Below are 26,087 nucleotides of genomic sequence, written 5' to 3'. Positions count from 1 at the left end.
CCTTGCTGCGTGCTGATGAGAGTCGGACCTTGACACTGTAGTGAAGAGTTCCTGGGATACAGTCCTACCTCTGAGATAATTGGTCTCTCGCAAACATAGCCATGTTCCTCTGTGTTAAATATGTTGGAAAGTTCTCCCTCTATTCCCAGGTTGATTGTAAGTTGACTATTACCATATAATAAATTTGTTTCTTGACAGTAATGCACTGACCTGTTCTTCCCAACAGGTATCCAGTCTTTTCAAAGATGGCACCATCGGAAATGACATAAAGATTGTGGTTGTGAGCCTGTTACTTCTGGAGCAGGATCCAGTAGGTTGTTTTCATGCTCCTACTTTGTCATCAAAATGTCAAAGGAATGCAGCCAAACCAAACCCTAACTGTATATCTGAGATGATCACCTACCCCATAGATAGAGAAAGTGTAGAAGTTCAACCACTAATTCTTTAAACCAAATACGGCAAACCGACGACAAAGAAAGAACTGTCCCTCGCAACAATCCTTTGATGATCCTCTGATTTCCTGAAGTGCTTAACCAAAGTTCAGTTCCGTTTCGTTAACGATTCCTATTGGATTCACCATGACCAACAGGAAAACGTGCATGCTCTTGATTTTCAAATAGTCTCGGGGATCTTTCACATCTACCCAAGGATGCAGACAGAGCCTCAGTTTCCTATACTGTCCAACAGACAGCACCCCTTGCCCATACAGGTTACCTGCTCCCGTCTGAGGCTTGACCGCAAGATCTTCTAAATTGGATTCAAGAGCTCTAACCTCTGAGCTACTCCTGGCACTGGATCAGAATGTACCTGGTGGTAGTTAGTTTCACAGAACTCAGGAGGGGAAGTGTGTGGGTATTTAATAGAGAATGAGGAACATTAGACATAAAGATGTGGAGTATTGGGTGAGTGTAATGGACGCCATTAAAGCCTTGGTCGTCTTCCATATCCTTGAGTTCATGATTTGCACGCCTGGAGCTATTTTCCCTGGAGCATCAGAGGCTGAGGGGTGACCTTACAGAGGTTTATAAAATCATTAGGGGCATGGAGGGGGTAAATAAACAAGGTCTTTTCTCTATGGTGGGGCAGTCCAAAACTAGAGGGCAAACATTTAAAATGAGAGGAGAAAGATTTTAAAGGGACCTAAGAGGCAACTTTTTCATGCAGGGGATGGTGCATGTATGGAATGAGCTGTCAGAGGAAGTGGTGGAGGCTGGTACAATTACAACATTTAAAAAGAATCTGGATGGGTATATGAATAGGAAGGGTTTAGAGGGATATGGACCAGGTGTGGGCACATGGGACGAGAATAATTTAGGATATCTGGTTAGCATGGACAAGTTGGACCGAAGGGTCTGTTTCCCTGCTGTACAACTCATTGACTCTGTCTATGACCTGTCATAGTCGTAGAACTAACCATGAAACAAAAAATTGGGTTGTGTTGGTTTCCTCTTCCAGCCTGGGTTAGTGATCAACCATCACGCAGACCAATCGTTGAATAGCTTCTGCCAGTGGCAGTCTGGCCTGATGGAAAAGAACGGAAAGCGGCATGATCATGCGGTGTTACTGACTGGACTGGACATCTGCTCTTGGAAGAATGAACCTTGTGATACATTGGGTAAGCAGAAGTCCCCACATATGACATCCTCACTGTTTGCGGAGGTAACTGTCCAGAGAGAGCTGCCAAAACTCCCTGAAGGTTCATTTATTATTCCATGAGATATGGATATCACTTGCAAGGCCATATTTATTGTGCATTCCTAATGACTCCTGGAAAGATCTCGGTGAGCTATGTTCTTGAATAAAATTGAATGGCTTGCTAGGCCATTTCAGAGGGCACTCAAGAGTCAATTATGTTGCTGTGCAACTGGAGTCATACTCTAGAGAAAGTGAGGACTGTAGATGCTGGAGATCAGAGTCAAGAGTGTGGTGCTGGAAAAGCACAGCAGGTCAGGCAGCATCCGAGGAGCAGGAGAATCAATGTTTCAGCCATAAACTCTTTATCAGGAATGAGACTTGTGAGCCAAGGGGATAGAGAGATAAACGGGAGGGGGTGAGGCTGGGGGGAAGGTTGCTGAGAGGGCGATAGGTAGATAAAGGTGGGGGTGAAGGTGATAGGTCGGAGAGGAGGGTGGAGTGGATAGGTGGAAGGAAGATGGACCATTAGGGCAGGTCATGAGGGCGGTATCGAGTTAGAAGGTTGGATCTGGTTTAAGGTCGGGGGAGGGGAAATTAGGAAACTGGTGAAATCCACATTAATCCTGTGTGGTTAGAGGGTCCCAAGAAGATAAGACCTTGGAAGATAAGGTGTTCTTTCTCCAGGCGCCAGATGTTTAGGGTTTGGCGATAGAAGAGACCCAGTATCTGCATGTCCTTGGCAGAGTGAGAGGGGGAGTTAAAATGTTTGGCCATTGGGCAGTGGGGTTGCTTCATGCGGGTGTCCCGGAGATGTTCTCTGAAGCGCTCTGCAAGTAGGCGGACGTGTCTCCCCAATGTAGAGGAGACCGCATCGGGAGCAACAGATATAATAAATGACATTGGTGGAAGTGCAGGTGAAACTTTGATGGATGTAGAAGGCTACTTTGGGGCCTTGGATGGAGGTGAGGGGGGAGGTGTGGGCGCAGGTTTTGCAATTTGTGCGGTGGCAAGGGAAGGTGCCTTATGTCCATCCAAGGCCCCAGGGAAGCCTTCCACATCCATCAAAGATTTACCTGTGCTTCCACACATGTCATTTACTGTGTCCGTTGCTCCTGAAGCAGTCTCCTCTACATTGGGGAGACAGGATGCCTACTTGCAGAACACTTCACAAAGGGACACACAAACACACACACACACACAAAGCAATTCCACCGCCCTGTGGCTGAACACTTTAACACCCCCTCCCACTCTGCCAAGGACATGCAGGTGTTGGGCCTCCTCCATTGCCAACCCTAACCACATGATGCCTGGAGGAAGAACACCTCACCTTCCCCCTTGGGACCATCCAACCACACAATATCAATGTGGATTCCACCAGTTCCCCACCTTATCCCAGATCCAACCTTCTAACTCAGCACCACCCTCATGGTCTATCCGACATGTCTATCTTCCTTTCCACCTATCTGCTCCACCCTCCTCTCCAACCTATCACCTTTACCTCCACCTTCATCTCCCTTTCACACTCTCAGCTACCTTCCCCCCTGCCTCACCATCCTCCCATTTATCTCTCCACCCTCTTGACTCACTAAACCCATTCCTGATGAAGGGTTTATGCCTGAAACATCGATTCTCCTGCTTTTCGGTTGTTGCCTGACTGGCTGTGCTTTTCCAGCACGACACTCTCGAATCTGGAGTCATACATTGGCCATGCCATGTAAGGACAGCAAATGCACCTGCACATTAGTGAACCAGATGGGTTTTTGCAACTGTCTAGCAGTTCCCTAGTGGTCAATAACTGAAACTAACTTTTTATGTCAGATTTATTTAGCTCATTGAATTTTGGTTCCACTCCTGTCATGGGGAGATTTGATGAGACAATCTAGATTCGTTGACCTCTACAAGACTGATGGTATGCAGTCTTGCAGTTGTCTTCATCGCTCCGAAACTACTTAAGGTTGCACTGGAGCGGTCAACGATATAGCAGTTAAATTAATGACAACTAATTGAGGAAACCTGAGTTCAGTTGGGAATTTGAGTGTACTTTGAAAAAAGACCATTGATAAAGAAAGCTGGTTTTGAAACTATTGATTTTTGTGAAAATTATTCATGGAATATGGATGTCATTGGCTAGGCCCATCCTGATTTGGATCAGAGGTTACTTATTGACCAATTAAGGAATTCAGATTTTCTTCCCTAAAGGATATTAGTGGACTTGGTAGTTTTTAAATAATATTTGAGACATGATTGTGATCAAATGAGCTTTTAATTTCAGATTTTTACTGAATTTAAATTTCAATATTTGCTGTGGTAGTACTTGAACCCGCATTCCCAGAACATTAACATAGTTTATGGCTTACTCATACATATCACTGTGCTGCCACCTCCCCACATTAACAACTATCCTCCATGGAATAGAAGCTGCTCCCTTGCCCACCTTGGCTAACATACACCTTCAGTCCCACACTGAACATCATCAACTCTGAACCATCTACCGATATGGCACTTTTACCAATTTTCTGTGTATACTACAGCAGCACCCAAATGAGAAACAAAAACAGAAATTACAGGAAAAGCTCAACAGGTCTGGCAGCATCTGTGGAGAGAAATCAGATTTTGGGTTGAGTGATTCTTCCCATTCTGAGAAAGGGTCACTTGACTGAAACTTTAACTCTGACTTCTCTCCACGGATGCTGCTAGACCTGCTGAGCTTTTCCAGCAATTACTGGTTTGTTTCTGATTTACAGCATCTGCAGTTCTTTCGGTTTTTGTCCAGAATCCAAATGAGGTTGCTTGCCGGCTCAATCCCACGGCAACCAGGAATGGACAGTAGATGCTAGTTTTGCTGGGTTTTCGTAATATATAGAAAAAAAAATGCATTGTAGCTCAGATCTCTAAGACTGGAATTTGCCTTATTACTGTACATTTGGTAATATCGCTGACATTTCAGTGACCAGCAGGCATGTTTAGCTATGCTGTCTCTCACATGAGATACTAAACCTTTTGACAGGTTGCAAAGGCAGAGTCTTAAGAAGAATAATGAGATCTCCTGGTATCTTGGCTTACATTTCTCCCAACTAATGTCACCAAATAATGAGAGATTCCTTCAACACATAATCCTGTTTGCAGTTACTGATAATTAACAATGACAGCATTCCAAAAGCAACTCGTCATGCATCTGGGCCTTCAGGTCATTCAACTGCAACTTTCTTTCATTCTCAGTTTATGTTACTCATTAAAGTAAAGTTGCCATAGTACCACCCACTTGTTCGAAAGAGACAGCTGATGGTGAGTTTAACCTGAGAATCACCACACCTTGGGCAAAGTTGAGAAAGGCAGCAACTTGAGCCAGCTTTGGAATTGAGGCCATGCTGTTGGCATGGCTGTGTATTGCAAACTAGCCATCTAGCCAATGAGACTTATTATCCCTCAATAAAATGACTTGTAAAATAAAGACAGATTGAAGGTTCCACAGACTAATTATCACTGTGTTAGAAACAGAGTGACATCTTACTCTGTGCACAATATGTTTAGCTTAGAATAAATCCTCATCTTTTTACTGTTTCACAGGGCCGATTGAGTCCATGTCAGCTCTCAGTAGAACATTCCACTCCATCCCATTATCTCTGCTGTATTCTCATTGTGCTTGCAAGTGTATTTCCCCAAAAAATCACCCATCCATCTGGAATCAAACTCGCACCTTCTTTATGAGAAAACACTCACAAATCTCATGTGCTGGAGAACAGTCAAAGTTTATGTTTATAAACCAATTTTCATGTCCTTAGCAACAAAAGCAGAAATTACCGGAAAAACTCAGCAGGTCTGGCAAGATCTGTGGAGAGAAAACAAAGCAACGTTTGAACGAGGGGCTCTGGACTCAAAATATTAATTCTGCTTTTTCTCCACAGATGCTGAGTTTTTTTCCAGCAATTTCTGATTTTGTTTCTGATTTCCAGCATCGTGAACTTGGGGCCAACTTCCATGCCATAGTGACAGCTCAGTCGAGACTTGGTGGAGCTCTTGCTTGGTTGTCAGCGCTTGATGTTGTGCCTGTGCCTGTTCTTTTCTGGGGATTTGTTGAAACTTTGGATTTGTTTTGTAGGTTTTGCTCCGATTAGTGGAATGTGCAGCAAGTACCGAAGCTGCACCATCAATGAAGACACGGGCCTGGGCCTAGCTTTCACCATTGCTCATGAATCTGGACATAAGTAAGTAATTTGCAATCTCAGTTTGATCCACTTGTCAAGCCTCCCATTTCGATTTGCTTCTGCTACAGCTGTCCCAGTTATTTAGGTCCCACTGCTGTTCTTCATTGGCAAGACCAATAGACATCAGCAGCCTATTCAACTATATAGAACATAGAACATAAAACATTACAGCACAGTACAGACCCTTTGGCCCTCGATGTTGTGCCGCCCTGTCATACTAATCTGAAGCCCATCCCACCTACACTTTTCCATGTACGCCCATGTGCCTGTCCAATGACGACTTAAATGCACTTAAACTTGGCGAATCTACTACTGTTGCAGGCAAAGCATTCCATACCCTTACTAGTGTCTGATGGCCTCACATGATCTGCTCACGTTTCTGAAGTGGGACATGGTGACACAGCAGCAGTGCCACTGGTTAGCCATCCAGAGCCCTAGTTCTTAGTTCAAATCCCATCACGGTAGGAAGTGGAATTTAATTAATTGTATCTAAAATTGAAAGCTTTCTTCAGAATAACATCGACCATCGATTGTTATCAAAATCCATCTGGTTCCTCAGAAGGAAATCTGTTATCCTTATCTGGCTTGACCCACATGTGACTCCAGACCTAAACTGCCCCCCCAAAACGGCCCAGCAAGTCACTCAGTTCAACTGCAGATGGTATTCTCAGAGCTGTGTTAAGTTGGCTGTGGTTTCAGTACAAGGACAATTAGGACAATGAACGTTGATCAACAATATTCACGTTGCATCAAGTAATAAATAAAAAATTAACCTCCTGATTTTGACAAGCAAGAATGCTATTCATGAAGTCACAGCTGAGGTGAAGAATTGAGGGAGAGAATTGTGAGGTGAGGGAAGAGACTAAAAGCTGATTAACCAGTGATAGAACAAAGAGAGTTTAAAAGGAAAGTAAGAAGTATCACACAAAACAGACTAGGTGGCTGTTAGCAGGAAGAAAATGCTTTTTGAAAACTCTGTCCTGAACTATAAACCTCTTGAAGTAGCATTTATTTCGCAATCATGTATAAAATACATCCAAGGGTGACCAATGCTGACCCGAGAATGAGAAAGAGAGCTGTCTTTTGCTTATTCATTGATGGGATGTGGACATCACTGGCAAGGCCAGCATTTATTGACCAGAGAACAATTAAGACTCAACCACATTATAATCTGTGAGTCATATGTAGGCCAGACCAGATAAGGATGTGTGATTCCTTTCCCCAAAAGACTTTAAACGGCATGGGTTTTTACATTAGGTTCACTTTTTATTCCAGATTTCATTAATTTCAAATGCTTTAGTGGAATTTGAACCCAGATCCCCCACAGCATTATGGATTATATACAGCGATGTTACTACAATGTCACCATTTTGTACCAATATAGTTGAGGGTATAAGTCAGTTACTATTTATGATGAGTTGCTTGAAAGTAAGTTGGGAAGCTAATAGAGTGGTTTGAATTGTTGAAGATAAAATAATGGATGCATTGTAGGTCCTTTGAAGAACTAAGGGGGCCCAGATAGTTTGATAAGATTGAGGAATTGATAACTATGCAATCAAAGCTAACACCAGCCCTGAGTTCACTCTGGAGAATGTGCCCAGATGTCTTTTTATTTGTTTTATCTTGTTGGGGTTATATTTATTTGAAACTGAAACTATCGGGCTTCTATTGACATCCTTGTTTCTTGACCCCAGTGAGGGCAGAGGTCAATGATGTCTCCTCCCGATCACTGTTGAGTGAAATATCTGGCTGTGTGCGGGTCCACTCATCATGAGACTGGATTGGCGCAGATACCACTAATCTGCCAGTATCTGCCATTTTGGGTGTGGCTCTGGAAGGTTGTTGGACTCCATGAGATTAGAACAATCCTCACACCTTCTCTACCCACCGCTACTGTCAGTCCAGCCTCATCACCTAAGGTTGGAATTAATAGAACACATGGTGGGAGCTGGAATAAAAGATTATGCCAAACTCTGTAACCAGGCAACATTGTTCATGGGTCAGGGTGGGAGGAGGAGAAACAAGAGGGAGTAGTACTGGAACAGAAATTTATGCTGCTTGCTTTAGAAACCAATTTTCTGAGGGGAAAAGGGTTTGCAGATTGCCAAACGATGATCCGGTCCTGGAAGTAATTCAAGGAAGCTGCTGTTTCCTCTTTTCCGGTCATTAGCATTTAGCCAACATGGAGAAAATATTGCGGCTTTTTTTTTGGAGTTTGCGGTCACTACTCATCCACCGTCTCAGGCTAAGTGCCTCAGTGACATGCTGTTGGCCTTGGTAGGCAGAGTCTCTTCCTGTACATTGGCGTGCACGTCCGTTCAGCGAATACTGACCTTTTATTGGGCTTGTTTCCAAAAAAATACTACAAAGCCCTTGGAAGAGGAAGAAAGGAACCTGATGCATTTAGTGCCTGACATTGCCATCTCCACCCCTCCATAGCTCAGCAGGTTTAATTGCATCAGCAAACTGGGGAGTCGCTGCGCCATGCTGTCAACTGATTGTATCTGAGAGCCTTCCATTACTCGCCCCCGGAGAGAAATAAAGATTTCTGGATTCTCAAACAGCTTCACATGATAGTCAGCTTATACGCCATAAGATCTCTCCAACTGCAATATAGCAATGAGCAGGTCAGCTATTTTGTTAATTTTCTCTTGAAGGACCATTACTGGCCAAGCAGTGGTGAGACCGTTGCTCTTTCCACTATAATCCCACCAGATGTTTTACATCCACCTGAAAGCCGAGGTGAGGCTTCAGTTTAGCATCTCATTTGAAAAGCAACACCTGTGATTCTTCAGCATGCTCTCAGTACTTCTTAAAATGTTGCTCATGGGATTTAAGTGTCACTGGCTGGACCAGCATTTATTGACCATTCCTAATTGCTTTTGAGAGGGTCAATTCTCATACCAGCTGCAGAAATTAGGCATGGTGACGCTCAGGTTAAACTCACCATCATTTGTTTCTCTCTAATGAGAGGATGATGGATGATTTATTACTCATCCCTAACTGCCCAAAGTCAACCACATCATTGCAGGTCTGGAGTCACCAACCCAAATTCCTTCCCTAAAGAGCATTAGTGAGCCAGATAATCAACATTGGATCATGTTTCCAGATTAATTCTGGATATTTATTGAATTCAAATTCCACCACATTTAGTTATAGTGGTGTAGACATGATGTGCTCAAGGGTCATTTTTGTGCTGTATGAACCTGCCCTGATGGGATTCGAACCCAAGCCCCCAGATCATTACCTGGGTCTCTGGGATTAACACTCTAGCAATAATACCAATCAGCCATGTCTCTTCCTATAAGGTTTATGTGACTCTATTTACTTTCAAAACAACCAAATATAAAGGGAATTTATATTTGCCAGGAATTGGTGTTGGAGAGACTGTTAGGTCTGAAGGTTGATAAATCCCAAAGGCCTGATGGTCTACATCCCAGGGTACTGAAGGAGGTGGTTCAAGAAATGGTGGATGCGTTGGCAATTATTTTCCAGAGTTTGATAGATTCAGGATCAGTTCCTGCGGATTGGAGGGTGACTAATGTTGTACCAATTTTTAAGAAAGGTGGGAGAGAGAAAGCAGGAAATTATAGACCAGTTAGTCTGACCTCAGTGGTGGGAAAGATGCTGGAGTCTATTATAAAGGATGAAATTACAACACATCTGGATAGTAGTAACAGGATAGATCAGAGTCAGCATGGATTTATGAAGGGGAAATCATGCTTGACTAATCTTCTGGAATTTTTTGAGGATGTAACTCTGAAGATGGAGGAGGGAGATCCGGTAGATGTAGTGTACCTGGACTTTCAGAAAGCTTTTGATAAAGTCCCACATAGGAGGTTAGTGAGCAAAATTAGGGCGCATGGTATTGGGGGCAAAGTACTAACTTGGATTGAAAGTTGGTTGGCTGTCAGGAAACAAAGAGTAGTGATAAACAGCTCCATTTTGGAATGGCAGGCAGTGACCAGTAGGGTACCGCAGGGATCCGTGCTGGGACCGCAGCTTTTTACGATATATGTTAATGATATAGAAGATGGTATTAGTAATAACATTAGCAAATTTGCTGATGATACAAAGCTGGGTGGCAGGGTGAAATGTGAGGAGGATGTTAGGAGATTACAGAGTGACCTGGACAGGTTAGGTGAGTGGTCAGATGTATGGCAGATGCAGTTTAATGTGAATAAATCTATGGTTATCCACTTTGGTGGCAAGAACAGGAAGGCAGATTACTACCTCAATGGAATCAATTTAGGTAAAGGGGCCGTACAAAGAGATCTGGGTGTTCGTGTACACCAGGCAATGAAGGTAAGCATGAGGTACAGCAGGTAGTGAAGAAGGCTAATAGCATGCTGGCCTTCATAACAAGAGGGATTGAGTATAGAAGCAAAGAGGTTCTTCTGCAGCTGTACAGGCCCTGGTGAGTCCACACCTGGAGTTTTGTGTGCAGTTCTGGTCTCCAAATTTGAGGAAAGACATTCTGGCTATTGAGGGAGTGCAGCGTAGGTTCACGAGGTCAATTCCTGGAATTGCGGGATTACCTTACACTGAAAGACTGGAGCGACTGGGCTTGTATACCCTTGCGTTTAGAAGACTGAGAGGGGATCTGATTGAGACATATAAGATTATTAAAGGATTGGACTCTCTGGAGGCAGGAAACATGTTTCCGCTGATGGGTGAGTGCCGAACCAGAGGACACAGCTTAAAAATACGGGGTAGACCATTTAGGACAGAGATGAGGAGAAACTTCTTCACCCAGAGAGTGGTGGCTGTGTGGAATGCTCTGCCCCAGAAGGCAGTGAAGGCTCAGTCTTCGGATTCATTGAAGAAAGAGTTGGATTGAGCTCTCAAGGATAGTGGAATCAAGGGTTACGGATATAAGGCAGGAAGAGGATACTGATTAAGGATGATCAGCTATAATCATCTTGAATGGTGGTGCAGGCTCGAAGGGCAGAATGGCCTACTCCTGCACCTATTGTCTATTGTCTATTGTCTAACCAGCATGTGGTTAAGAGGGCTGAATGGCCTCTTCCTTTCCCATATGTTTGTGTGATTGTTCTGGCAGTCAGCTGATAACTCTTAAGGGGTCACCAGCTCTCTCTTTGAGTGCAGCTTTGAATGTCACAGTGCAGTTAATTACTGTCAGTTGTGTTCCACTTTGGTCTAACGCTGGAGAGGCTCTGCATTAGGAGTCACTACGCTGTCAGCACATCTCATTCATGAAGCAGCGACATTTGCTTCAATCTTCCAGTCCTACTACTACCACCACCATCCTCCAATCACATGGAAACTGTTAACTTCTTTGAAATTTAAAAAAAGAACCCGTAACTTTCCTCCAGTGGAAATATTTTTTGTGAAGTTATTTAGTAACAGTCGGGGGCCCTAATTCTGATTGACGTCTATGGTTTGCTTTGATGATCCATCTTGTGAAAAGGTCGTGGTCTTTATGAGCTGTTGGCAAGATGGTGTTTGTAGATGCTTTACACAGCACAGTGTTGGATGTCGCAGGGTGTGGCTTCTGCATCAGTCCGGAATTAATTTACTGCGGGAGTGTTAGGGGAACGCCAACTGAGATATCTGCATTGAATTAAAGTGAAATACAGTGTCCCAGGCTGTGAACCTCAGCTGTGTGAGCTTTTTTTTCTCTCTTTTCGGGATGTTCTCATATTTGACCATTTTGAAACAATGCCAGAGAACTCCCTGAACAAGCAATTTACTGAAATGAAATGCCACCTCGAGGAGAGGTTCCTGATTGAAACATGTCTGTCTTTTAAAACCAATCTTTCTGATGCTGTAGGGAAGCATGTCACCACCTTGCAAGCCCTGAGTGCATAATGACATTTCCCAATGTTAATGTGAAGCTGAACAATAACTGTGTACGTTTATACCGCACCTTTAATGTGATGCAGTTGGTTCTGATATAACTCGATAATTCTGTTCTCGTGCGATCTCGCGTTATAAAATAAATTGCGCAGTAGCTGCATCATTTAAATTAATGAGGCAGGAATTGTGTTATAGCCAATACAGGTAAGGAAAGTTTGCATTCTACAAATAACGGTCTAAATTGCTCAATTGCATTAAAGCCAATTCACGGTGAAGACAACATGTTAGAGCAGAACCGACTGTATTAGGAGCCAGAGTGCTTTAGATGACCAACAAATAAACTGACATGCAGTCAGTGAACATGGAATGTATTGAACATTAACTCTTGAAAGTTTGGACACTGAAATAGGTTTATGGAGCTTCTTAGTGGAAGAGCCAGGTCCAAGATTCTTCGTAACTCGACCTGGATTTAACTTGGGCAGTTCATCAACTTTCCCTGTCAAACTTGAAGCTCATGTCGTTGACCGTGCCTTTAATGTCCAGTCTTTCTCTACCAGAAATTTCTATTCCCTTGAGCGTATCTGTATGCTGTCACAATAACTTTTGATGTGGTAGTTTGTGGGTGGCACGGCGGCACGGTGGCACAGTGGTTAGCACTGCTGCCTCACAGCGCCAGAGACCCGGGTTCAATTCCCGCCTCAGGCGACTGACTGTGTGGAGTTTGCATGTTCTCCCCGTGTCTGCGTGGGTTTCCTCTGGGTGCTCCGGTTTCCTCCCACAGCCAGGTGAATTGGCCATGCTAAACTGCCCGTAGTGTTAGGTAAGGGGTAAATGTAGGGGTATGGGTGGGTTGTGCTTCGGCGGGTCGGTGTGGACTTGTTGGGCCGAAGTGCCTGTTTCCACATTGTAAGTAATCTAATCGAATAGAATCCCTACAGTGTGGGAGCAGGCCATTCAGCCCATTGAGTCCATGCAGACCCTTCGAAGAGCATCCACCCAATCCAACTCCCCACCCTATCCCTGTATTTCCCAAGGCTAATCCAGGTACCTACGTATCCCTGGACACCATGTGAAATTTAGCATGGCCAATGCACCTTACCTGCATATCTTTGGACTGTGAGAGGAAACCTGAGTACCCGCTGGAAACCCACGCTGATACAGGGTGAATATGTAAACTCCACACAGACAATTGCCTGAGGCTGGAATCGAACCCGGGTCCGTTACATGATGAGTAATTGATGCTAACCACTGAGCCACCATGTCTTGGGGTGTTGTCTGTATAGAAAGATACTACATTGCAGCTTATCAGTGAATTCAGTTCATTGATTAATAGGGATAACTGCAATTATGCATTATGAATTACTTTGATTGCTAGTATAAATTAATTAGCATAATAGTTTAGGGAAGGTGGTGACATAGTGATAATATCATTGGATTAGTCATTGCAGAATCAATCTCAAGGACATATCCTTGTCTTTTTCCGGTATTGCTGCACACCAGTACTATCCAACTATTCATCCAATGTCCTCTTGAATGCCTCATTTGAACCCATCTCCACCAGGTGGGGGAGTCCAAAACTAGAGCGCATAGATTTAAGGGGAGAGGGGAAAGATATAAAAAGGACCTAAGGGACAACATTTTTTGCACAGAGGGTGATGCGTGTATGGAATGAGCTGCTTGAGGAAGTGGTTCAGGCTGGTACAATTACAACATTTAAAAGGCATCTGGATGGGTATATGAATAGGAAGGGACTAAAGGGAAATGGGCTAAATGCTGGCAAATGGGACTAGATTAATTTAGGATATCTGTTAAGTGTGGATGGGTTGGATTTGCAGGGTCTGTTTCCGTGCTGTATATCTCTATGATTCTATGACTCTATATTTCCAGGCAGTGCATTGCATACCCTAACCACTTGCTGTGTGAAAATGTTACTTCTTCCGTGACCCTCGCTTCATTTGCACTCACTTTAAATGACTAATTCAGAGACTTAGGCTAAAACCTCCTATCCCATCATGGCAGCTGATGGAATTGTGAGTCTGATCAATCTGAAATGTGAAACTGGTCCCACTAATGATGACCATAAAACTACCACCAGGAACCATAAAAACCCATCTGGTTCATTAATATTCTTTAAAGTGAACATGGTGCCATTGCTACCCAAAATGGCAGTTTAAGGATATTTGGCGACAGGCACTACATACTGGCCTTGCCATCAATACCAATATCCGATGAAAGAATCTGGGGCAAGGTGAGTAGAAATTGCTTAAGCACAGCTAGAATTTTCTAGCATTTAGAATGCTTCTGAGAGACTGGTGGAAGTTAATTCAATCTAACTCAAAGGGTCAGCACTTGAATGATCGACTGAATGGTCTCTTTCTGTTCAGTGATCTCAACGCAAGACCTGGCCTTTGGTGTTTTTTAAAATTGATTTTGGGAGATGTGAGTGTTGCTGGCATTTATTGCCCACCCCGAGTTGCCCTTGAGAAGTGGTGGTGAACTGCTTCCTTGAACTGTAACAGTCCACCTGCTGTCGGTTGACCCACAATGGGGAGGGAATTCTAGAATTTTGACCCAGTGACAGTAAAGAAGTGACAATATTTTTCCCAGTCAGAATGTTACTGGCTCGGGGGGGAATCTTGCAGGTGATGCTGCCCTTATCCTTCTGGATGGAATTGGTCATGGGTCTGGAAAGTGCTGTTTAAGGATCCTTGGTGAATTTCTGTAATGCATCTTGTAGATGGTGCACACTGCTACTGCTGAGTATCGGTGGTGGAAGGAGTGGATTATTGTGGAAGTGGAGCCAATCAAATGGCTGCTTTGTCTTAAGTGGTGTCAAGCTTCTTGAGTGTTGTTGGAGCTGCACTTATCCAGGCACGTGGGGAGTATTCCATCATACTCCTGACTTGTGATTGTAGATGGTGCTCAGGCTTTGGGTGAGTCAGGAGGTGAGTTACTTACGACAGCAATGCTAGCCTCTGACCTACTCTTGTAGTCACTGTGCTCATGTGATGAGTCCAGTTGAATTTCTGGTCAATGGTAACCCCCAGGATAGTGGGACATTCAGTGATGGTAACACCATTGAATATCAAGGGGTGGTGGTTAGATTGTCTCTTATTATTGATAGTGATTGCTGGCCATGGGTTTGTTGATATTCCATTGGTGCCCCATTTGAAACTACCATCTGATGAGAGCAAAATTGCCTCAAGTTTCTTTTTAATATAACCTCTTATCATGCATGTACCTACAGTCTGTCTACAGTAATACCAGTGTTGCCTCTCATTCCACTCATGCCCTGACCTCCATTTGCACACACTACCCACCCCGGTCACTGAATCCTGGAGTGACCTTCCTCTCAGCTCAGCATGCTACACTCATTTGACTCTAACTCAGTTTTCACTTTGCTTTGCCATGAGGCGTCACACATTGCCTTTGTTACTGGCCCTTGAACCATGTGAAAATAATTGGATGGAAAAAGACTATCTGGCCCATGAAGCTACAGTATGCCACAGTCTTGTGGTTACATACTGTCCTGAGACAGACAGGAGCAATATGGGAAGAAGAGTACTTTGACAAATTCCAACTTGCACTGTAACTGTAGAGAAATTGGGTTAGCATGGATGGACATTTTGGTCAGCATAGACCAGTTTGGGCCAAAGGGCCTGTCTCTGTGCTGTAAGATTCTATGACTCTATTACACTCGAAGCCTTCTCTGTCAATTGAAGCCATCCAGGAGATTAAGTGGAGGTTGGACTAGAAAGGGTCTTCTTTCTTTCTTTTGTGCTTTGTGGATGACTACAGCAGTAGCCAGGGCCTCTTCCACTGGATTACAGCATCTAAAACTGCGGAGTGACCATATCTTCAGCCAGAGCTGCCTTCACCAAGATCTTCAGCAGTGAATAAATGGGAATTGATGGGAGCAGTCACATCAAACAAATATGGAAAAGAAATATTGATTTGAGTTTCCTTCAGCTGCCAGGCAGCTTGCACTTTTTCAAAGCAGTTCTTCTTGTTTTTAAAATGTATACAATAACAAAGATTTAAAACAATCCTGTCCAGCCAAGAAGATGTCAATGCATCAAGTCAACATTGCCTCTGAAGTGTGCACTGGTTTAAGTCTGTCGGCTGCCAAGAAAGGGAAGCTTGCTGTGAGGAATACAATGGTGGGGGGAGAAAAGTGCCATGTCATGTATTTGTTGTAGTCTGCAAGTTAGACAAAAGGACACCCATGTCACTCAATCTACAACTGGTTTCGTGCATACAATGATGATTTAATTATGGTGTTTTACTGTTGAATGTAACCTCTGCTGCAGAGCCAGAGCTGAGCAATTCACTGGAGATCAGAACACCTTTTTTTTCCTCTTAGACAATAGACAGTAGACAATAGGTGCAGGAGTAGACCATTCTGCCCTTCGAGCCTGCACTGCCATTCAATATGATCTTGGCTGATCATTCCTAATCAGTATCCTCTTCCTGCCTTATCTCCATAACCCTTGATTCCACTATCTTTGAGAGCTCTATCCAACTCTTTCTTAAATGAATCCAGAGACTGGGCCTCCACTGCCCTCTGGGGCAGAGCATTCCACACAGCCACCACTCTCTGGGTGAAGACGTTTCTCCTCATCTCTGTCCTAAATGGTCTACCCCATATTTTTAAGCTGTGTCCTCTGGTTTGGCACTCACCCATCAGCGGAAACATGTTTCCCGTCTCCAGTGTCCAATCCTTTAATAATCTTATATGTCTCAATCATATCCCCTCTCAGTCTTCTAAACTCAAGGGTATACGAGCCCAGTTGCTTCAGTCTTTCAGTGTAAGGTAATCCCGCCATTCCAGAAATTGACCTCGTGAACCTACGCTGCACTCCCTCAATAGCCAGAATGCCTTTCCTCAAATTTGGAGACCAGAACTGCACACAGTACTCCAGGTGTGGTCTCACCAGGGCCTGTACAGCTGCAGAAGAACCTCTTTGCTTCTATACTCAATTCCTCTTGTTATGAAGGCCAGCATGCTATTAGCCTTCTTCACTACCTGCTGTACCTGCATGATTACCTTCATTGACTGGTGTACAAGAACACCCAGATCTCTCTGTACTGCCCCTTTACCTAAATTGATTCCATTGAGGTAGTAATCTGCCTTCCTGTTCTTGCCACCAAAGTGGATAACCATACATTTATTCACATTAAACTGCATCTGCCATACATCTGCCCACTCACCTAACTTGTCCAGGTCACCTGTAATCTCCTAACATCCTCATCACATTTCACCCTGCCACCCAGCTTTGTATCATCAGCAAATTTGCTAATGTTATTACTAATACCATCTTCTATATCATTAACATATATCGTAAAAAGCTGCGGTCCAGCACGGATCCCTGCGGTACCCCACTGGTCACTGCCTGCCATTCTGAAATGGAGCCGTTTATCACTACCCTTTGTTTCCTATCAGCCAACCAATTTTCAATCCAATCTAGTACTTTGCCCCCAATACCATGCGCCCTAATTTTGCTCACTAACCTCCTATGTGGGACTTTATCAAAAGCTTTCTGAAAGTCCAGGTATACTACATCTACTGGATCTCCACGTCCATCTTCAGAGTTACATCCTCAAAAAATTCCAGAAGATTAGTCAAGCATGATTTCCCCTTCATAAATCCATGCTCTGTCCTATCCTGTTACTACTATCCAGATGTGCTGTAATTTCATCCTTTATAATAGACTCCAGCATCTTTCCCACCACTGAGGTCAGACTAACTGGTCTATAATTTCCTGCTTTCTCTCTCCCACCCTTCTTAAAAAGTGGTATAACATTAGCTACCCTCCAATCCTCAGGAACCGACCCCGAATCTATCGAACTCTGATAGATTTGGGAACTCTGCGTTGTTCCCAAACGCAGTCAACATTGTTGTTTACCTCCTTGAGAGGCTTGTCTTTTCTTTTCATAATAAATAAAATTATTATTGTTGCTACTGTTTCATGCTGCAGCAACAGAAGTTGATAACCGTAGGGTGTATCCTGACTGCCACTGAAGCGTGAAGCAGGGATTGACTGCATGGACTTAAAGTTATATGTCGGGGCCAGATGTGTAGTATCCACATCTGCACAGCTACAATCAACATTTCAAACGGCTGTGGTGCCCCTGTAGTAGAACTCTCTGGTCAGTGCTGGAGTGCCCCAACTGTCCCCTCAGGTCAACGAGGCCATTTTCAAGGAGGTTAGGGGTGCTTAATTGTCCATCACAAAAACAATTATCACATTAGTGTTTGAGGAAGCTTCCTGCTCATAAACGGGCGGCTGTATTTCCTGTGTAACAGCAGAGGCTACATTTCAGAAGAATTGATTTGGCTGGGATGCATTATGGTCGGGAATAGCGCTGCGGAAATGTGAGTTCTTTACCAGTGCCAGTCAAATCAACTCCGTCACTTCAAGAATACACCAACTTTCAGATCCTGGATCAAAATCATAAATCTACATACCTATGCTATGAATTAGCATATTTCTGATGCCTGTACTGTACTCACTACGTATCTATTAAACTTAAATGATAAATTAAGAAAGATTGAAGAAACTGCCAAGCTTCTTTTTTGACCTAAATATCGACTGCAATTAATAAAGCCTGCTTCTTTTTATTTCTTTTATTTTTGGATTGTGGACTAAAGAAAAGGTACTACTTTAAACCAAGGACGCTCTGCAAAGAGGTGACTGTAGTTTTGTACATATGGTTTACTGGAGTTGTACGCAATGTTGCCATTCTTTGGAACAATGGGAGCAAAGACTGGCACCATGGAGTTGATGAGTTCTGAATCAAAGGGGACAGAAGCATCTTGGTTGGCTCCTGACCAAGTTTTCAGTACTTTTGTATGGCTCATGTGGTGGAGGAACCTCTAGCCTGCAAAGTGAATGCATCAAAAAAATCTCTGTGTCATCTCTTGTCACACCTCACTGTAGTAGCATGCTGGAAAACAAGCCTTGGTGGACAAAAAAAACAGGATGGAAGAACACAGCAAGCCAGGCACTATCAGGAGATGGAGAAGTCAGCGTTTAGGGTGTAACCTTTCAGGCCTTACAAGCCCAAGAATTGACACAAATGTTAAAGATTTTATCAAAGTTCACAGAGATCCCTAATTTCCCTGACTTTCAGACCCAAGTTGACAGAAACCATGGGTAGGTTTTTGTACATGACACAAATTACTATTCTCTATAAGTAAGTAGACTTTAGATTCAAGTAAGTAATTCTGAGCTGTTATCTACTAATTAGAAGTCTAACTCCTTTCTAAACTTCCTCTCTCTCTACACACACACACACGCAAAGACAGGAAAATAAATGGTTGTGATGGGCAGTGGGAAAGAATAGGAAGGCAGTTCCGTGGTCCCTGAATGGTGAGATGGTCCTTGTGCTGATCAGATCAATCTTCCTTCTCCAGATGTTTTCACTTGTGTACAGAAGACAATGGTTTGTACTTTTATAAAGGCCTTTGAGTTACTGATTAAAGGTCACAGCTTATAGCAACTGCTGAAAGAAAAATAAACTAATTTTCTTCAGGCTCAGTGTATTAATTTTACTACAGAGGACAAAGACAACTCCTAAGCTTATAGGGATGGCTTCTCATTATCTTGTTCATAACCTCATCCTGTTGAGCGACCTGGAAGCCAATCACACATTACTAACAGGCAAAAGGCCACAGACCAGAAAGCCACTTGTTGCTGGTTGAATCTCCATTTGTATACACCTCAAGGCTCCAGCTCAATTTTTGAATCCTTTCTCATTGTGTCCTGAACCAGCAGCTGTGTAAACCGTACTTACAATGAGTGTCAAGTTACTTGCTTTTAAAGACTGCAGTGATCCTTCAACAGTCATTGGTTTAAAACCATTCCTCCCCCATTTCAGTCCACAACCAAAAGTGCAAATAAAACCCACTGTATTTATATTCTCCCAGAAGTACCAGCAAGTGTCCAGTAACAGCAAGCTATCATCTGCTCCCCTTTCTCTGCAAAATCACTTATTGATTGTGGTCTAACAACAGACAACAAAAGAGCAAATGCTCAGCCAGCAAATGATTGACAGCATCAATGCATGAACAATCAGTAAAGAACCAAAAAGGAATGGAAAGGAGGGGAAAGAAAATAACTGATTGAATCTTGTGGTCCAAACTGGTGCTATCAAACTGTTACTCACATTTCTTTTTCCTTTTCCAGCCTTAATATTCATGTCTGTTTTTGAGTGTCTGTCTGTATGTCATGAGGAGAATTTAAAAGGGGTAAATTTATAGTGAGTTATAAGTTCGCAATTCATGTATCTTAATGGCCACTGACAGGCAATTTGTTTGTAATATGCAGTTACTTTCTTGTGAAGTGCAGAAATCTGATGAGTGCTTTCTTTTAACCTGAATTCATCAGTCAGGTTAACTGGGAACTGTGGATTGTTTGACGAAATCTTTTCACATTTGTGACAGTCCCATCAATAGTGATGCTTAATTTCATGTCCCCCAGCGAGTCGTGACAAATTTCACTGGTAAATAAATTATTATGATCTTAATTTCTGTGAATTTAGGGCAACATGTCCAGTTTTTTTTAAAACCCATGTTTAAAAACATATTAATATTTACAACTTTTGTTTCAAATCAAAGCTTTGGCATGATTCATGATGGGGAAGGAAACCCATGTCGGAAGACGGAGGGTAATATCATGTCACCAACCCTGGCTGGGAACAACGGCGTTTTCTCATGGTCTGCATGCAGTAGACGGTATCTCAGCAGGTTCCTCAGGTAGGTTGACAATTTACTATTTACCAACTATTTATTTTCAATGGCTTTCCAATTTGTTCAGTGTTAATCATGCCAAGCTCTTCCAGTACAGTTGCAACTCTGGCATCTACCTGATAATGTGAAAAATTGCCTAAGTATTTCCTGTAGGACAAATCCAACCCGGCCAATTACCGTCCCCATCAGTCTGCTCTTGATCATCAGAAAGCTGATAGAAAATGTCATCAATAGTGCTACCAAGCACCTCCTACACAGCAATAACCTGCTGAGGTTGGGTTCTGCCAGGGCCACTCAGCTCTAGACCTTATAACAGCTTTGGTTCAAACATGGACAAAACAGTTGAATTCTGGAGGTGACAGGAACATCCCTTGACACTAAGGCTGCATTCGACCAAGTGCGGCATCAAGTAGCCCTAACGAAACTGGAAGCAATGGTATCAGGGGGCAAACTCTCCACTAGCTAGAATCATACCTGGCACATAGTTGCCATTGTTGGATGTCAATCATCTCAGCTCCTGGACTTCTCTGTAGGACTTTCTCAGAATAGTGTCCCAGGCCCAAACACTTCAGCTGCTTCATCGATAACCTTCCCTCCAAGATGAGGTCAGAAGTGGGGATGTTTGCTGATGATTGCGCAGTGTTCAGTTCCATTCATGACTCCGAAGACACTGAAGCAGTCCATGTGCAATTGCAATAAGATCTGGACAATATCCATGCTTTGGTTAGCAATTGGCAAGTAATGTTCATGCCACACAGATGCGAGGCTATGACCATTATACAATCTAACCACCACCCCTTAACATTGAATTGTATTAACGTCACAGAGTCCCCCCGTTATCAGCATCATTGTTATCATTGACTAGAAACTCAGCTGGACTTGCCACATGAACACAGTGGCTCCAAGAACAGTTCAGAGATGAGGAATACTATGATTAGTAATTCACCTCCTGACTCCCTAAAGCCTGTCCACCATCTACAAGGCACAAGTTGGAAGTATGAGAGAATACTCCCCACTTGCTTGGACGGGTGCAGCCCCAACAACACTCAAAAAGTTTGACACCATCCAGGACAAAGTAGCCCACTTGATTGGCACCACCTTCACAAGCATCCTCTCCCTTCACCACCAATGCTCAGTAGCAGCCATGTATACTATCTACAAGATGCACTACAGAAGTTCACCAAAGATCCTCAGACTGCGCCTTCTTAACCCACAATCAATTCCATCAGAAAGGACAAGGGCAGCAGATATATTGAAATACCACCACCTTCGAGTTCTCCTCTAAGCCACTCACCATCCTGACTTGAAAATATATTGCTGTTCCTTCAGTGTTGCTGGGTCAAAATCCTAGGATTCCCTCCGTAGTGGCATTGTGGGTGAACCCACAGCTGGTGGACTGCAGCAGCTCACCACCACCTTCTCAAGAGCAAGTAGGGAATAAATGCTGGCCCAGCCAAGAACACCCACATCCCATGAATGAATTTTAAAAAAACTATTGATCTTGTAGTCAGCAAGGTAGCCAAGTGTACACTGAGAAATGACAAATGTGAGAAAGTTGTGGTGGTGAAAGGTTTTGACCTGAAACATTGACTCCCCTGCTCCTTTGATACTGCTTGACCCGCTGTGCTTTATCCAGTACCACACTTTATCAGATAAAAGTGTTCAAAGTCGTAACTGAGAAGGTGACTGATTTGGAGCTGACCTTATCACAACTTACGGCCTGGAACTCTCTCAGAAGCCGGGAAGTCAGTTCGCGGCATGAGGCCAACACACTGGCGTACCAACTGGTGCACCTATCTAGAGATCCTTAGATAAGCTTTGAACTGAACCTCAACTCAAAATGAACTTCGGTTGAACACATTTTGTACGGGGCAAAACTGAGGACTGCAGATTCTGGAGATTAGATTTGAGAGTGTGATGCTGGAAAAGCCCTGCTTCTCGACATTTTGGGCAAAAGCCCTCCAGATGAAGGGCTTTTGCCTGAAACGTCGACACTCCTGCTTCTCCTGGCAGCATTTTCACAAGGTCTGCATGCCGTGGATAGTATCTCAGAAGGTTCCTCAGGTAGGTTGATAATTTACTATTTACCAAATATTTATGCTGTACTTTTCCAGCGCCACACTTTCAATACATTTTGTACGTACAGTGCAATAAATCTATGTTAGCAGTTGGTGTTATTCAGCATTCAAATAGTTTCTCCCTAAATGCATCTCCTTCCTTTGCTCGAGAAGCTGCTTTTGTTTTTGCTTATCCCTAAACACCCTTGAGAACAGTTAAGAGTCGATCACATTCCTGGGAGGTCTGGAGTCACACATTTCAGATGAGCCAAGAACAACAGTCTCCCTTCTCCAAGGAGCATTTGTGAATCAGATGGGCTTTTATAACATTTGGTGAGAGTCATCATACTGAGACTGGCATTCAAGCCTGGAATTGTACTTTCAAATTTAATACAGTTCAAATTCTACAGTTGCTGTTGTGGAAGTTGAAGCTATGTCTTTCGAGAATTAGCCTGGTTTTCTGAATAGAATGGAATGGACTAGCCTTTATTGTCATGTGCACTCGAATGAGTGCAATGAAATATCGCCTCTCAGCACCATCTTAGGTACAGGGCACCAAGGTACAGATATTTTATGTGATGACACAGAATTGAAATAGTAAAAAAAAATCTAGCATGGGAATACAGAGTTTAAATGTCTAGAATGAGATTAAAAAGTGTCTTTAAAATACTCAGGTGATAGTCATTTTCCAGCATGAATATGTGCCCGACTGGCTTCAGAACACAAGGTCCTGCTGCCTCCACACACTAGCCTCTGACCAGGAGTTGCTCTGCTCCTTGCTCCAGGATTCAGTCACTTCCCCACTCCAGGACTCGTCCTGCTCCCCGCTCCGGGACTCGGCTCGCTCTCGCTCTGCTCCCCGCTCTGGGACTTGGCCTACACTCGCTCTGCTCCTCACTTCGGGACTCGGCCCGCACTCGCTTTGCTTCCCACTCCGGAACTCAGCTTGCCCTCGCTCTGCTCCTTGCTCCGGGACTCGGCTCACACTTGCTCTGCTCCCCGCCCCGGGACTTGGTCTCCACTCGCTCTGCTCCCCTCTCTGGGACTTGGCCCTCACTTGATCTGGGACTCGGCCCACACTCACTCTGCTCCTTGCTCCGGGACTCAGCTCCCTCTCGCTCTGCTCCCTGCTCTGGGACTCGACTCCCTCTCGCTCTGCTCCCTGCTCCGGGACTCGGCCCACACTCGCTCTGCTCCCCGCTCCGGGACTCGGCTCCCTCTCGCTCTGCTCCTCGCTCCGGGACTCGGCTCCCTCTCGCTCTGCTCCTTACTCCGTGACTCGGCCCATACTCGCTCTGCTCCTTGCTCCGTGACTCGGCCCACACTCGCTCTGCTCCTCGCTCCATGACTCGGCCCACACTCGCTCTGCTCCCCGCTCCGGGACTCGGCCTGAACTCGCTCTGCTCCCCACTGCGGGACTCAGACCCCACTCGCTCTGCTCCCCGCTCCGGGACTCGGCCCACACTCGCTCTGCTCCCCGCTGCAGGACTCAGACCCCACTCGCTCTGCTCCCCGCTCCGGGACTCGGCCTGAACTCGCTCTGCTCCCCACTGCGGGACTCAGACCCCACTCGCTCAGCTCCACTCTCCAGGACTCAGCCTGAACTCGCTCTACTCCCCGCTCCGGGACTCGGCCTGAACTCGCTCTACTCCTCGCTCTGGGACTCGGCCTGAACTCGCTCTGCTCCCCACTGCGGGACTCAGACCCCACTCGCTCAGCTCCCCGCTCTGTGACTCGTCTCACACTCGCTCTACTCCCCGCTCCAGGTCTCGGCCTGCACTCACTCTGCTCCCCGCTCCGGGCCTCGGCCTGAACACGCTCTGCTCCCCGCTCTGGCCCTCGGCCTGAACACGCTCTGCTCCCTGCTCTGGGTCTCGGCCCACGCTCGCTCTGGTCCCCGCTCCGGGACTCGGCCCTCGCTCGCTCTGCTCATCGCTCCGGGACTCGGCCTACACTCGCTCTGCTCCCCACTCCAGGACTTGGCTCGCACTTGCTCTGCTCCTTTCTCCGGGCTCGGCTCGTACTCGCTCTGCTCCTCACTCCGGGACTCGACCCGCACTCACTCTGCTCCCTGCTCTGGGACTCGGCCTGAATTCGCTCTGCTCCTCGCTCCGGGACTCGGCCCACACATGCTCTGCTCCCCGCTCTGGGTCTCAGCCTGCACTCGTTCTACTCCCCCCTCCGGGAATTGGCTCGCACTCGCTCTGCTCCCCGCTCCGAGATTCGGCTCGCACTCGCTCTGCTCCTCGCACCGTGACTCGGCCCACACTCGCTCTGCACCTTGCTCCGTGACTCGGCCCACAATCGCTCTGCTCCCCGCTCCGGGACTCGGCCCACACTCGCTTTCTTCCCGCTCCGGGGCTCAGCTCACACTCGCTCTGCTCCACGCTCCGGGATTCGGCCCACACTCGCTTTCTTCCCGCTCCGGGACTCAGCTCACACTCGCTCTGCTTCCTGCTCCGGGACTAGGCATAAACTCGCTCTGCTTCCCGCTCCAGGCCTCGGCCTGAACACGCTCTGCTCCCTGCTCCGGGACTCGGCTCCCTCTCGCTCTGTCCCTTGCTCCGGGACTGTCCGCACTCGCTCTGCTACCCGCTCCGGGACTCGGCTCCCTCTCACTCTGCCCCTCGCTCCGGGACTCGGTTCCCTCTCATTCTCCTCCTCGCTCTGGGACATGGCCCGCACTTGCTCTGCTCCCCACTCCGGGACTCGGCCCTCACTCGCTCTGGGAATTGGCCCACACTCGCTCTGCTCCCCGCTCTGGGACTTGGTCTCCACTCGCTCTGCTCCCCGCTCCATCACTCGGTCCCCAATCGCTCTGCTCCTCGGACCGGGACTCGGCTCCCTCTCACTCTGCTCCTCGCTCCGGGACTCGGCCTGCACTCGCTCTGCTCCACTCTCCGGGACTCGGCTCGCACTTGCTCTGCTCCCCGATCCAGGATTTGGCCCGCACTCGTTCTGCTCCCCGCTCCGGGACTCGGCCTGAACTCGCTCTGCTCCCCGCTCCGGGACTCGGCCCACACTCGCTCTGCTCCTCGCTTTGGGACTCGGCCTGAACTCGCTCTGCTCCCCGCTGCGGGTCTCACACCCCACTCACTCTGCTCCTCGCTCCAGCACTCGGCCCACACTCGCTCTGCTCCTTGCTCCAGGACTCGGTCCCCACTCGCTCTGCTCCTCGCTTCGGGACTCGGTCCCCACTAGCTTTGCTCCTCGCTCCGGGACTCGGCCCACACTCGCTCTGCTCCCCACTCCGGGACTCGGCCCACACTCGCTCTGCTCCTCTCTCCGGGACTTGGCTCCCTCTCACTCTGCTCCCTGCTCCGGGACTCGGCCTGCACTCGCTGTGCTCCTTGTTCTGGGACTCAGCCCGCACTTGCTCTGATCCACCCTCCGGGTATCAGCTCGCACTCACTCTGCTCCTCACTCCGTACACGGCTCACACTCGCTCTGCTCCTCGCTCCGGGATTTGGCTCACACTCGCTCTGCTCCTCGCTCCGGGATTTGGCTCACACTCGCTCTGCTACCTGCTCCGGGACTCAGCTCACACACGCTCTGCTACCTGCTCCGGGACTAGGCATGAACTCGCTCTGCTCCCCGTTCCGGGACTTGGCTCGCCCT

General features: G+C 45.9%; 1 protein-coding gene across 5 annotated transcripts in view; it reads left to right on the top strand.

Moving 5' to 3' along the window:
- Window positions 1-26,087, top strand: part of adamts18 (ADAM metallopeptidase with thrombospondin type 1 motif, 18) — a 282,233-nt gene that overhangs the window by 95,232 nt on the left and 160,914 nt on the right. For all 5 annotated transcript variants that reach the window (XR_011964232.1, XM_072595845.1, XM_072595849.1 and 2 more), the window contains 4 exons: window positions 227-310; window positions 1,456-1,615; window positions 5,735-5,840; window positions 20,281-20,418. Coding sequence is in view for 4 of the 5 variants with exons in the window: in XM_072595845.1 (XP_072451946.1) it covers window positions 227-310; window positions 1,456-1,615; window positions 5,735-5,840; window positions 20,281-20,418 (488 nt within the window). In the remaining variant the exon portion in view is untranslated. The remainder of the gene's footprint in view (window positions 1-226; window positions 311-1,455; window positions 1,616-5,734; window positions 5,841-20,280; window positions 20,419-26,087) is intronic.

This window comes from Chiloscyllium punctatum, chromosome 26 (assembly GCF_047496795.1).
Source record: "Chiloscyllium punctatum isolate Juve2018m chromosome 26, sChiPun1.3, whole genome shotgun sequence".
Taxonomy (NCBI): Eukaryota; Metazoa; Chordata; class Chondrichthyes; order Orectolobiformes; family Hemiscylliidae; genus Chiloscyllium; species Chiloscyllium punctatum.
The sequence above is the reverse complement of the archived record's forward strand: the minus strand, read 5'-3'. Positions and strand labels throughout refer to the sequence as shown.